The sequence below is a fragment of the Girardinichthys multiradiatus genome, chromosome 13 (genome assembly GCF_021462225.1).
Source record: "Girardinichthys multiradiatus isolate DD_20200921_A chromosome 13, DD_fGirMul_XY1, whole genome shotgun sequence".
Classification (NCBI taxonomy): domain Eukaryota; kingdom Metazoa; phylum Chordata; class Actinopteri; order Cyprinodontiformes; family Goodeidae; genus Girardinichthys; species Girardinichthys multiradiatus.
Window position 1 is genome coordinate 22,200,837 of NC_061806.1, and position 15,086 is coordinate 22,215,922.

The 15,086-nt window shown below is 39.9% G+C and overlaps 1 protein-coding gene across 1 annotated transcript in view; it reads right to left on the reverse strand.

Moving 5' to 3' along the window:
• Window positions 1-284: 284 nt before the first annotated feature.
• Window positions 285-15,086, reverse strand: part of sdc3 (syndecan 3) — a 64,935-nt gene continuing 50,133 nt past the window's right edge. The window contains exons 3-5 of the mRNA XM_047383698.1: window positions 10,734-11,527; window positions 6,105-6,294; window positions 285-3,293 (exon numbers count right to left, since the gene is read on the reverse strand). Coding sequence (XP_047239654.1) covers window positions 3,127-3,293; window positions 6,105-6,294; window positions 10,734-11,527 — 1,151 coding nt within the window. The 3' untranslated portion in view covers window positions 285-3,126. The remainder of the gene's footprint in view (window positions 3,294-6,104; window positions 6,295-10,733; window positions 11,528-15,086) is intronic.

The window sequence follows — 15,086 nt, forward strand, 5'->3', positions numbered from 1 at the left end:
GACAAAATTGGAAATTAAATTAAAACATTTGCAAACCACTGTAAGTACATGTTAACATATCAACTGTTGCAGCATGTTGCAAGTAACCACTCGTAGAAAACGGATGATTTTGAACCTCCATGTGATTATTTTTGGTCCTGTTTGGCTCCAAAACTAAATCAGTGCGTTTTCTCTGGACTAAAGGTCCATTTTTAATCTGAATGTTCCATGGGAACACATTTAGACTCAGTAAGGAGGGGCTTCACGAGACAGAAGAAAACATTAAAAACACAAGAGAGGACCCGTTTACCCAATCAGGTTGTTTTTTATTTGGAACAGAGTGGCAGATTAGTGACAGGGCGGTGGCGTGGAGGATCCGCCTCCTCTCGTCACTCAGCAAATGACAGAAACTCAGCATTAAAAAAATGCAAATGTATAAAAACAGGAATGGGAACAGCAAACATAGAGAAAAGTGTAGCCTCCACTGGGCTTCACACATACACTCACACATCCACACCCAGACTCACATTTACACTAATATACCCTCTCTTTCTCACACACACATACACACATATTATTTGGCTACGCAGGCTTAGATGGGTACAAACGCACAACTTTTTGACAGTCACTTTAGAAAAGACGTATGTGTTTAGATCATCCCTGCCTGTGACAAAGTGGCACCTCTTCTTTCCATCCATCCCACGTTGGACAGGTACACAAGCAAGACAGATAGTGAGAAGACACAGTCAGCGTGTGTGGTAGCCACTTTGAGGGCCGAGCTGCCCCACATTCAGCAGTGAGCAGACAAAACACATGCATAACACCCACACACACACACCGGGACAGGCTAGTGTCATGTACACAAGAGTCTGCTGTGAAATACCAAGGTGACGCACGCTTACAGGCGAGGTGGCGGGTTCAGATGAGATGCAGACACAAACACACACACACTGGTGAAGGGGGATGGCAGGTGATTTAACACACAGGAGTGGAGGAGGTGTGCTACCCGTCTGTGGAAGAGCGTGAGAACTGCTGGAGTAGGTAAACACACTTGACCACAGTACATTCCAACTCTTAACGCACCCCTCCTTAGTTTTTAATGCACACACACACACACACAGGAATCCACGCGTACACTCCGACAAGTATAATTTTGACTCCCATGCAGTTTTGTTATCTACAGTACTAAGTATAAGAGAAGCTACTATCCCAGATGCACTGGTGTGTGGTTATTGTTACAATCTCTTAGATCGAAGTACGGATCTCAGACCGCCTTCCCATCAAAAATGATCCCACAGCGGATGAAAGTTGTTCTCTTTGTTCTCGTTAACCAAGAATTACCAACAAATGTTATGATTTTTTACTCAGTTAGTGCACATGGGAGCATCTCTTCACACCTCCCATCCTCAAACTGAGAGCCAATCAGTGGTGGAGGGGAAAAAAGAAAGCGAGGCATGCAAACGGCTTGAGAGGGCAGATGTTTTCCGGATGACGTAAGGACTGTACATACACTGCCTTGCAAAAATATCCATACCCATCGAACTTATGCACTTTTTGTTATGTTACTACCACAAACTTTCATGTGTCTTATTGGGATTATATGTAATAGACAAAACGTTGCTCTACCACAACTGCCATCCCCAAGACGAATCATGTTGGTGGCAGCATCATCCCGGGGGTTGTTTTTATTGAGGAACGTGAAGCCAGTCAGAGATGAATGGAGCTAAATACAGGCCATGTATAAGGAGGTGCTCAGGACCAAAAGTAAAATTACATCATATTAAAATCCCAATAAGGTACACTGAAGTTCATATGCGTAAAGTGACAAGTGAATCCTTTTGCAAGGCGCCATAATTGTGCTTATACACAAACAAACCAAACCGATTAATAACTGATCAGTAACAGCACCTGACTTCCCTCGGTCACGTCAACGACGACTGTGGCTCTGATATGTGTTCAGATGGTATAATTTATGATCAGTGTGGCCCGTTTCTAATGGACTGCTGATTTGATCTGTGTGTGCAGAGTGTGTGCGTGCACGCGACAAGAGCACAGCTCGTTTGAGGTGATAACAGATGTGATGGATAGAAACAAAAAGATCATGCAGATGATTAGTGATGCCAGAAAGGAGACGCTGATATTTACATATATACTTATTTTTTTAAAATGCTAAATACAACATCCTCCAGTTTAGGTTTTATTATCATCATTATTGTTATTACCATTTTATTATTATAATTATTATAATTCCTCACCGTCGAGCCCTGAAACATTGATATATTATTGATTATTATTATTACTATCAATAACTAGTCTTTGTACAGCCCAGAGGAGCAGAGGAGCCACCAGCTCGATGTGGCTGAAACACGCTGCAGCATGTTCTGGTTGGCCGAGCAGAGCGAGAGGTCAGAGCCACCTTCAAGCAGACTCTGGTGTGTGTGTGCAGACGTGTGTGTGTGTGTGCGTAAGCTTGTGTTTATGTCAGTGTGTGAATATTTGAGCACCAAAAAAGGACGGAAGGCACAGAAGAGACCTTTCCTCTCACCTTTGACCCTGGACTCTGCATGGCCAACCAGACGATCAGTGTGGGGGATTTTTCTTGTTTTAAGGGAGGGGGAAATGAGGGGTAGAGTCATGCCCCACCCTTCTGTTAAGTCGTGGCTTCCTCTTCTTAGCGTCCCCCTCCTCTCCTCTCTCTTATTTGCTCCATAAAAACAGAAGGGGAACTTTTTTTGTTTGCTTGTTCAGAAAAACACAGATTGTTTGCTTTTTTTTTTTTTTTACAAAATAATGATATCATTACATACAGAACAAGAAAATCTGCAGAATATTAATAACAAGTTACTTTAAAAACGTCTTGTGTGTATGTGTTATTTCTTTTTGAATATATTTGGATATTTTTTGTTCTTTTTTTGTCCTTATTTTTCATTTTCATTGAAAAAAAAAAAAGTCCCCAGAGAGAAGGCGCTCTGAAATGTTTCGGAGACGAGAGGGGAGGAGCAGGATGAGGAGATGAAGGGGCGAGTAATAGTAGTAGTAGAAGGAGAAGGAGGAGGAGGGGGAGGGCTTTAGAGTATCTTTCTCTCTTCTCTCACTCTTTCTCCCCCCCATGCCTGGTGTGAGGTGCATCTCCCTGGCATCCAGGTGTTATGCGTAAAACTCCTCCTGCTTGTCTGGTTTCTGGTAGGTGACCGTGGCCTGCTTGGGCTCCTCCAGCGTGTAGCTGCCCTCGTCCTTCTTCTTCATCCTGTACACCAGCAGCATCACCAGGAAGGCGGCAAACAAGGCACCTACCACGCCTCCCACGATCACAGCTGAAGCAAAACAAAAAAGGAAACGGATCAGTGATTTCAGACTTAATGGCTACTGAGACTACGCTACTCACACTTCTACTCTGAGAGCACAGTAGATCTACCACAGCATCACAATCACCTTGCTGCTAAGTGAAAGGTGATGAGCCTGGGTGTGCCAGTGTACATTTTCCGCTGCCACAGCTTTGTGCTAAATTGTATCTCTGCATAGTTATGAGGAGTAGTTTAACTTGAAGGGGCTAGCATAAATTTTCTACCTCAAGCTCCTCACATCAACAATCCCCTGCTGTAAGCAAAAGATCAGTTTTTGGTTGACAAAATAGTCAGAACCTCCATTGTTATTGATCATTTGAATCAATGCAAAAGCAGAAAATAAACTCCAACAAACATCTGATGTTCAGTGTGACTCTTATGTTGTTGCTGATAAGATCAGGTCCTAACCACACCTTGTAAAGTCCAGGTTGCAGTATATGATCATTTTTATGTTTGCCGCAGTTTTTTTTTATGTATATGGCTCTTTGCCCAGGGCGGGAAGGCTTAATGGGCAAGACAAGTCAATAAAAGGATGAATTTGTCAGTTGCACACAAACTTGTTTTATTTTTGATTATTTGCAGGTCCAGTAAACTGGGAATTGGCATTGACCTGTGGCTGTACACCATGGGTGGTTGGTATGTGATTGGTATGTGATTCAAAGCTTATGATTCAGTTTTAAATCTAATGGCTATTTATGGTGGGATTTTTACTAAATCTTAACTGCATTTCACCCTCTTTAATACAAAAGCTGGTGCAAGGTATATATAAACCGGTCAAACCTAGATTGAACATCTTTACTAATATTTTTTTCTCTTAGTGAGTTGGAAAAAACACACCTTTTTGTCATCAACAAGCTTCTCTTATCAGAATTTAACAATAAAAGATGGCCTTAGCATAATGCTACCACTACCATGCCTTACAGTTTGCACAGCATTCTTAGGTTTTTAAAGCCCAATCTTGACAGATTCCTTGCCATTATGGTGGAAAAGCTCAGTGGTTCTTAAGTTTCATCTGACGTTGGGTCCCTTGTTGTGGGCAACTTCAAATGCTGTTTTTGAGCAGGGGTTTCCTTCCTGGTCTGGACCCTCTCAGCCCAGTTATATTGAACATGCTTTGCAGGGAACAATGACACAAGTGTTCCAGTAGCTTCCAGTTTATGATGGGCTTGAGCCTTGTTGGTTCCTGTGTTGTTCTTGAACATGCTAACCAATTTACTTTCCTTTGACTGGGACAGTTTTGGTCAGATAAGAAAAACTCACACTGTGGAGCACTCCACAAACCAATTTAAATTAACTCTACGAGTGAAGCCAAGAAAAGTGGTCAAATATCCAACTAATTGTACCAAAAACTTCTCGATAGCAACATAAAGGTTGTGGTTGAGGTGTAACTTGCTAAGGGACATGTATTAGTGAGGGTGTATGTATACATTTGACCCCTCTTTACATGGCAAAGCTCCTCAGTATGTGTTTGCGCTGCTGAAACCGTACTCTTCCTCACAGACTCTTAGTTCAACAGGTCAAAGGTTGCTGACTGTCACACACACTAGATGTTCAATTTATGAGAATCAATCCTTTCAGGCCCTGGCACCAAAACAGTGGGATGTACATCCTCTGTGTATTTGCTGCATAAATACTATTATTTAAAATAAAAAAAAACAGCAGCAGGCACTTTTATTTATGCAAGTGTCGCATTATGGCTGAAATTTGATTGATTTCTATAGTTTCTTTGATGTGTTGTTTTCATCCCTCTGTTTGCAGTAGTTTCATTCATTTGTGTGTTAGATGAAGCATTTTGCTGTGATGTTTTATTCCTTGAAGCACTTTATGATTTTTATCTGCAAAAACTACTATATAAATAAACTTTTCTTACTTACTACAAAATGGTCCCTGTGTGGATTAGAGAAAATACAAAAACAAGAAATTCTGACTTGTGCAACCATTTAAATTATATTTATCTTAAACCTCCTCACCGTCTCCATGTTGTATCTGTTTCTCCAATAAATCATTTTATGGTTTTGCATCTAAACTTGGGCTAAAGCTAAATATAAGATCACCAGAACCCACATTTATGTACTGAACTCTTACAGATTGTTTTTTAATTCAATCCTTAGCCTGTGTGAGGAACCAGCCTTGGTTTCATTAGTTGGAGCAATAAGTTCAGCGGTGCACTGGTTCAACAGGAACAAGTCCCAAATGGACAGAGATGCAAAGAAAAGGAGCACTAGTCTCCTTTTTAACTACAAAAAGGCTGAAAACTAATCATATACACAGCTCTATGTCTAGCACACAATCTAATCTAAAATCTGTTGCCTCCTGATCTTTACCAACAACCAGGAAATCAGCAAAAACCACTGCCAGCAGTCCACCAATCAGAAGAGCTGAAGGAAAGACAGAGAGCCAGTCAGGTCAGGCAAGTTGGCTGCTCCCTTGTTTTCTACAGCAGCTCTTTGGGATGAGAATAAGTAAAAGGGGAACGGTTGGAAAGAAATTAGATTTGCCCAAAGGGAAAAGGGGTTGAGAGAAACAGTGGAGGGAAGAGAGGTTGGAGAACCCAGCAGGAGGATTTCTTCTCAGTGGATGAAATGGGGATAAACAGCATGGTGATCAATCTGCTCTATGTGAAATTAGGGTAATGCTAGTTTATCTTAGCAGCCCCCCAGAAAGAAGCAGAAAAAGAATACAGGAGGCAACGTGGGGATATTTTCTGTTCATCTAATCAGGTGATTTGTTGAAGGTAGAAGGATCAGACAGGACAGGACAAACCATCAGACCTATTCTCACCTATTAGGACCTCTTTCCTCTCCAGGATGTTCTTTTGTGGCAGCTGGGCGGCAGAACTACCTCCATCCACCGTGTTCCCGTTGAACTCGGGCTCCTCCGGCCTTACGCCTCTGCCGAGATTATTCCGGCGATCCTCACTAATCTCTGATTCACCGCTCGGGCCTACAGCGCCCACATCGTTGTTCCCCTCCTGAGACGAAGACAGAGAAGTAAAACTTAACAGGAAATGTTGATTTGATCTAATTAACTTTGTTCCGCAGAGTCGCTGCCCTGAAACCTATCCGCAGCAGCACAGAGAGTTTTCCATGACATACCATGGCATTTTTAAACAATGAGTCTCTGTATGTTCTGAACAGTGGAAAAGTGCCTTGTTGTCAAACAAGTATATACACACACTTCATAAAATATGGCAGCCTAATTGCAATGTGGAAAAGCCGTCAAGTATAAATGCATCGTGCTGCAAAGCAGTGCTGCTGCATATGAACAGATTTAATCAGAGGAATGATGGTCTGAAAATATATTTTAAAGAAAATCAGGTGGAAGGTCAGATCTTTGCACAGAATGAGCTACAGTAGCACAGTTAATCAGATCAGTTTTGAATCTATCCTTTCTTAAACCTTTCCAATAATGTTCAAGAGCAACCAGATCTTGAGAAGAAGAGATAAGGGTTATTTGATCACTGTCAAAACCAATGAATAAATCCCATAAACCGATATTGGCTGTTTATCTGGATGATTCATCTTCTGACACTTAGATCAACATGTGCCTCATTTATATCACTACAATCATTAGCACTGCAATCTTCGTTTTGTCAGTCGTAAACTCACACATCCTACTGCTGTATGCATTTCTTGGCACTCCATATGTGTACATACAGTGCCTTGGAAGAATCTTGTACGGTTTCATGTTTTGCCATATTACAACGCAATATGGCAGACTAACACAAAGAAACGCAGAATTGTGCTGTGGAAGGAGAAGGATGCATGTTTTTTTTGCACATTTTTTCAACAAATAAAAATCCTAAAAGTGTGGTGTGCATTTGAATTCAACCCCTATGAGTAAACCACTTTTTGCTGCAGTTACAGCTGCAAGTACTTTTTTGGGATATGTCTCTGCCAGCTTTGAACATCGGGACTGACATTTTTGCCCATTTTTCTTTGCAAAACAGCTCAAGCTAAGACAGATTTGATAGAGAGTGTCTGTAAACATTTATTTTCAAGTGTTGCAAGACTCTGGACTTTGACTGGGCCATTCTATTGTATGTATCATGAAAATATGCCTCCATCAGTCTTCCCATCAACTCCGGCCAGTTTTTCCTGCTGAAGATAAGCAGAATGTTCCATTGTGGGGATTGTGTTTTATGGGTGTTTGTAAAGATGTATAAGTTGTTTTATTTTAAAATAATACTATATATGCTTCATAGTCTACAAAACAGACTGAAGTGACTCAAATTCGTAGAGTGTAAATACTATTGTCCTCATTTTGCAAAGCCTGAAGATGGTAGAAAGGTTTTGAACTCATTGGCTGTGATAAAACATTAGGAAATCTTGTCAGTTAAAGTTCTTTAAATCCTTTTGTTTCAGTGTTATCACCTTCTGCATACACAAATAATGTGTTTTCTTCACCATTCCTGGCAGCTGTTCACAATGTTTTTAGATTACAATGCAGAAGTAATCGTACGCATATTATTTCATTACAAAAGCTACAATATAAACTGCTTCCTAATGTATTGATTACAAAAACATTTTTCTGTGTATTTTTGCTCCCGAGCAAAACTATCAGCTCACTTCATTTCAGTATCAAAACTACAGGTGAAGCTTTGATTACTCTACCAGTAGAATTAGCCGACTGATTATTATCAAAGACGGGCAGATGTGTTTGCAGTCATTCTCTTCTTGGTTGAAAAACTTAAAGCTATCATCAACCCATTTCTTCATAGTTACCCATGTTAGAATATTGCACCTGAATAAACAATTTTCTGTATTTTCAAGACGTTTTTATGATGTTTAAAAGTGTGCAACAAGTGCCATCACCATCTCCTCCAGGGGATCATACTACAACATGATGTTGCCACCAGTGCAAAGCTTACTTAACAATGGCAACAGGTGGGTTTAAGTGCATCTGTAGGCATGGTGAGGCACATACTACAGTATATACTACACTATATACTTTACTTAGGTATATTACAGTATCTGAAAAAGAACCTAAACATGTTGAGGTTGCAGTACACGACATTTGTGAAGCTGTTGGTCGTGAATGCTGTCATTAAGGCTGAACTGCCTTTGAGGTAACAATAAACAGCAGGAGTAAGAAATTACAGTTTGGGTTAACGTTTTTTTTAATGTAGTTTTCCACGTGTTCAGTTAGTATTTACTTTCACTCCTGTTTTATTTTCATGATCAGGATTGCTTGTTAATTATTTCATTTGTCTCTCTTTCAGTCCTGAGTTTTGTTATCGATCGCAATGTGACTTCATTTGCCCTTTACTCACTCTGTATAGTTCAGCTGCTGGTTGTCAGATCTCTGCTCTGATCGTGCCATTGTCAGCTGACCTATTAAGTTAGTTTTTTCTTTGATTAACTGCTTGCTGAAATGTCTTTGTTTTGCTTCTGTTTCTCTACAGAAACTTTTGTTACTCTTTGACAGAAATGCTCCTCCTGGTCTACTAGTGGGTACAGTATGGCAGATTCTGAGCTGAATTAAGCTAATTATAAGGATTGGTAACCATTTAAACCAACTGCCTTCAGAGCCTGACTGACACCACAGAAATCTGCCGTTGCGGTTGCTTCTTCGGTCTTCCTAATTCTCCCACCCAGCTCGTCAATTCGCACCACTGCAACCACTGTTGAGCTCTCATTACATTAGAGGCACCGATTAACAGATCCAGAAGTTGTAAAGTGAACCACAGCAGCCGGATGCATGAGCACAAACAGACACACAAACAGGATCATTTAGGGGAGAATGGAAGGTTTATGTTTTAACTGTACCCTATAAAAAATTATTTTGGAGTGTATTAAATTCTAGTCAGTAAAAAGCTTTAAATTAAAAATTTAACATTTTTCTTTTAATAGGATAACATCATGAAATGGATTAACAAAAAATATTAAGAACATCACCCACCAACGACAGCTACACCATGCATAATGCTTTTCTGTTTTATATTATAGGTTAAATAATTAGTACTTGTAATTAGGAGTTTTAGAAGGCGACAACAGTAAAGATAAATCCTGATTTACTCCTCCAGTCTGTCAGTCAGGTCTGGTGTTCAGCGCTTCAGTACTGACTCAGAATAGAGCAGAGGGACGGGCTGAGTTTAATTCACTGTGCTTACCAGCAACCACAGAAAACTCCTTCGCTTGTTAAGATTTATTAGCACACATTTAGAGTGCATAAAATTAAACCTAAACCTCAGATATAAGAAATCAAAAGAGAATATATAACTTAAAACAAATGATAAATCACGAGAAATAAATAACTCTGTTAATATAACACCAAAATATTTTTTGTTGATATGACAAGTGATACAATTGTTGGTTCCTTTAAAAAAAAAAAATTACATTTTCAATTTTAATTGGAAATTAGAGAATCTTCTGAAACATGCTAGTATAAAAATGGGATCAATTTATTGGTTCATTCTTCATAAAACTGACAACAATAAATGATGAGGCAGGTCTTCTTCCCTCTGTTGGCCACGGGGGCCTAAGCAGCCATAGTTTAGTTATACCTCTGTCCGGCTCTCATTTAAATGTATATTATTTGAGTAAGAGACCTTTTGACACTATGCAATAATACTGTGGTAAAATGAAATGTTGATTGTGCTGTTGTTAATGTTTCGTGCTTACAGCACAAGCCGGTTGCATACATGTGCCAGGGAAGCTTTGCTCTACAAAAAAGTAACCAAGAAGTATTGATTATAATAGATGCAAATAAAAGCTATGCAAATTGTTTATATTTGAGTGCCCCAACAGTGTAAATTTGACTTACCTCTTTTAACTTTAATTTAACTTGCATATTTTACATGTTCCATTTTTTGTGTGGATATAAACAGCCTGTGTGCAAATAAAGGGTAAGAAATGGCTAAGGAGCTGTGTGCTGGTGACACTGTCACTAATTAATGTCTGTCTTTAGAAGATTGAGGCTTGGTTAAAGCTACAGAGCTCCACATTTTCCAGATATTTATTTGTAAACAAATTTTTGGAAACTAACTCAATAAACCCATTAATCTTCTTCCACAAACCTAGGAGGCAGTCATAGATCAGAGTAAAGACGAGTGAATACAAATGCACCACACTTGTTATATTAGATTATTGTTTGTAAAAGGATTTGAAAACCGTATATCCTTTTCTTTCCACATTATAAATATGAACTAATTTATGTTCTAGCACATAAAATCCTAATGATTTTACGTGCACATAAAATCCTAATTAAACATATTAAAGTTTGTGATGGTAAGGTGACGAAATGTGTAAGAGTTCACGTAACTTGAATGCTTTTGGAAGGCACTACATTCTGAGGAATATAAACACTCTTTAATCTGAGCTGAACTGAGCATTTGGAAAGGTTTCTGTGCCTATAGAAGGTAAACTGTGCTCTGCATTATAAAGATGAATGATCCGGACTGTTTCCCACCTGTGTTGTTGTAGGCGGCTGTGGGCGGGTCGTTCTCTCTGTTGGTAGCCCCTGAGTGGTCGTTGACACTGGACCCCTGGGCCTCAAGGGGACTCTGGTCTTGACGGTGGTCACAGCTGTGGTGGTAGTGGTGGTAGGCTCGGGCGTGGGCTCGGCTGTAGTCTCTGCTGTGGTGAGCGCATCATTTTCTTTGATGGTTTCCATGCTAAAGCCAATATAGCCCGACGTGGAATCAGGGGACAGGTACATATCCTCTTCACCTGCCTCTGGAGTGAGCAGGTCATCTGAACCAGCAGAGGGTCCTGCGCTCTCCACAGCACTGGTTGACAGGCTGGTGGTCGACATGGGGAAGACAGCGGGCGACCGGGGGGCAGCGGTGGTCTGAGCCGCCCGGATTCTCTCTAGCTCCCTCTGCCTCTCGAGCTCCCGCTCTCTCTGCCTCTCCCGCTCTCTCTCCCGCTCTCTCTCCCTCTCCTGCTCTCTCTCCCTTTCCCTCTCTCTTTCCATCTCTTTGATCCTCTCTCTCTCCCTTTCCCTTTCCATCTGTCTTTCTCTCTCCTGCTCCTTCTCTCTTTCTCTCTCCTTCTCCAGCTCCCTCTCCACATAGATGCCACTCTCTCCATCAGCCTCAGTGGGAAACACGGTGGAGGCAACATCCTCTGGGCTGGGGCTGGGCTCGGCTGCAGGTGAGGCCGAGGGGGCAGGGCTTGTTGCCTGGGTGGTGGAGAGGAAGGGGAGCTCTTCTGTGGTGAACAATACACCAGATGTTGTCGGCCTCACACTGATCTCAGAGACTGGGGAAGAAGAAAAGAGGAAATGAGAGGATTTAAAAAAATTTAAACTAAATTAAATGACAGACATGGAAATCATCTTTTCTTGTCATTTTCTTTGTCTGAAACAGCCTGTTGTAACTCCCTTATCATCTGGTCTGAGTAGATGCTCAGATAAGGCAGTATGCATCTCATTAAGGCCTGTCAATACAGTGACTTAAAAACTGGATGCAATAACTGTGAGAATGACATGGCAATGCAGGTAAATGTCAAAATTAAAGAATCAATTAAAATGTAGCATTTCAGGCAGTTCAGGGGTTGGCTTTGTTTCAGAAGGAATCATTTTACAAACATTTACAAACATTTGCAGACATGACCTTTTAAGAATCATGTTCTGAAAATTATTTAATTGTTTTGCTTGGTAAGAAACATTTCCTGTAAGAAATCAGTTTCCGGTAGCACCCTATCAATGTATTTGGGATGGCATGGGACCTGAACAGGAAGGATCTGTGCTTTGTTGTGTCTTGGCCTTCCCTGTCGATGAGACATAATATTCAGCTTCAGTCAAAGCAAAAACTGTTCTAAAACCTAAACAAAGAAGAGGAAAAACTGATCCTCACTGTGAGTAAAAACTGAAAATGTGGGCTTTTTAATCACAATTTAGGCACTGTTTAATCTGAGTAAATAAAAGAAAAACCATAGTGATGATCCCAAGGACATTTGGGAAAATAGAGGGTGGACTGATAACACAAAGTAGAACTTTTAGGAAGGATTATCTTTGCATCTGGTAAGAACACCAGCATGTCCACCTCTTAATGCCTCAAAATAAACAAATTAAGGTTTTGGGAGTGGTCTAGTCCAAACTTAAACTCAATTCAAATGCTTTGGCTTGACCTTATACAGATCATTCAAGTTTGAACACCTTCCAATGTGGCTGAATTAATAAAATTCTGCAAAAAGAGTGGACCAATATGTCTCCATGCCGATATAAAAGAATGATTTCCAGCTGTCTCAAACACTTGATGGCTGTTGTTGGTGGCAACAACTTCCATCAAGTGTTTAATATTCTGAAATCGGTACAGTCAGTGTGGCAAAAAAACAACAAAATAAGAAATCTGTACAACCCCCCATAAATATTGGCATCCCTGGTAAAGATGTGTAAAGATCCAACAGATAAATCTTTCATGTATTATTATGCTACTAAGTGAGGCATTTAGGGTCACCAAGTTTCCATAACAGTCATTTATTTGAAGGCTTTTATTAACATTTTTACCAGGGATACAAATAGCTGTGAAGGACGCTGTGTTTGCATCTCAAGTTCCACTTGAATGTGTTTTGGACAACACTAAAAGCCCCACAGAGGCTTCAAGCGCAAGCAAGCATCAAACAGAGCAAATCAACTTCACAATTAAATATATCTCAGACACTGCTTAAAGTTTCAGTTCCTGTATCGTATTACAGGCACACCATCCACAGAATAATATTAGGTTGTCTGAAAAGTAAAAATAGAAAATACATTTGAGAGCATTTTGTAAATTCTAATATAGGTAAATCGGTTCTATAAAAACTATAAGTATTTATTTAAAGTTTCGTTCAAACAAGAAATTTGTTTTCTGATTTAAAAGAAAAAAAGCGAGCCATGAATCCTCAAAAGGTAAGAAAACAATATTATAGGAGTACCTGTTTTTAAAAAAAAATTATGTTTTCTTTTTTTTAATTATACCTTTCTCAATATTCAATGTATGTCTATTGGCCTTACAGCAGTTAAACCCTTCTTATAATTGCTGACCAGCATTTTGATTTTTTTCTACAGGTATTTTGGCGATTTGTGCTCTTTAAGGTTGGAAGGCCTCCTTGCAATTACCCTAATCTTTGACTCCCTCCACAGGTTCAAGTCAGGGCATTATGATTACCAGTGAGAAGAAACATGTCGGTCAAACTGAAACAAAACCTAAACCTGCCAGATGTATGAATAATTTTGGGCTTAAGTGTAAGAGCTAACCATGTCATGAAAACAACAACAACACTCTTCGGTGTGGGAGTTGTTACTAAGTGGAGAAGACTTAAATGAGCTTTTCTACTATCAGTGGAGTTTTTATAAATGACGTTCAAAGATATAGAAAGACGCTATTTGAAAAGAATCTGTACTGTCTATCATGTGCCGAGACGAGTCTGTGGACCACTCAGGCTGAGAGAGAGAGCAGATAACAGGAAGGCTGAACAAGGTATATCAGAGATGATCATTTAATTATTTTGAGCATTTTTTTTATCCGTCGATTTTGAAACATGCTGGATCTAGACATTTCGGCAGCCTTTTGGAAGGCAAGAGGGGGACCTACATGCTCTAAATACACATGGAGATCGCAGTTTTTGTAATTCTAGCTGTGCTAATCTTGCTAATTGCTAATGTAAGAAATATTCCACTGTTGTTTTAATATAGTAAAACTCAAAGAATAATATTATTAGTCTTATTTTCAATGTTATTCTCACTGGAGAGAGGAGACAGTGGAGAAATTGGCAGGTTAAAGATTTACAAACACCAAAAATCAGAAATTGTAACAGCAACAGAATTGTAATTAGTGCATCTCTAGTTTTCAATATTTTACTAACTGATAGTTGACTGAGAGACAACCAAGCAAATTTATTTGACAAAACAGAACTGTATAAATAGAGCTATCCCTATTTCTTGCAAACTGAGCCCTTTTCCCTGAGAAATGAAGTGTCTTTGCCTTTGTGTGTTGGCTGATTTCAAATGTCACTGTATCTAATGACACAAGCACTGTAGGAAGGTGTTTGTGTTGTCAAATCACTTAAGAGTAAAATGATGGCTTTGACATGGCAATCGCAACCACAATGACAATGTTTTTCCTCTTATTTAACGGCCTAACAGCAGGAAGTGAACTGAGAGTAAATTGGATCAACTACAGTAAGCTCAGCTGGAGTAAAAGCTGGAGAACAGAAGGTGTTTGGAGAAATAGATAAGAAAACAACTTTCCTTTGTCACCATGATCATATATTAAAAAGGATGGTTTTGTTTTTGTTTTGTTGCTAAAAACATTTGTTTCGGTCAGTTAGTGTGGATGGAGATCTCTAAAAAGAGTAACTGCAGTGTATGCCATTTATATACATGAAGTGCATTTTCAGAAGGAGAAGAGAGAAGATGAGCAGGGCTGTGGCTCATAATATTATTACTCTGCCTTTCATTCGGTTATGGCAGTGAAGCTCCTTGGGTTGAAAGAGAACCAAATTGAATTTGCAGACACAAAGACACGAAGGCTGTCAGAGGAGCTGGAGAGGATATCGAAAAACGGACTCCGACAATGCGTCTTATGTTTAATGTATCTGAAGCCACAAAATACCTCCACTGAAGCAGCAGAAGCAGACATTAAATGCACGTCTCTCTGTTAAAAGCGAACCCTTTCTTTGGAAAGGTTCAACTCCATATCACGGTTTTAGATAAAGCAATTTGCCAGGCTGCTGTTTCAACCGCAGGGGGTGCCTCTGCCACTCTCCACTGCCCTGAATTGTAATTTATTTCATGCTCACCCACCAATGCAGTGCCTTAACTGAGGGCGACCCTCAA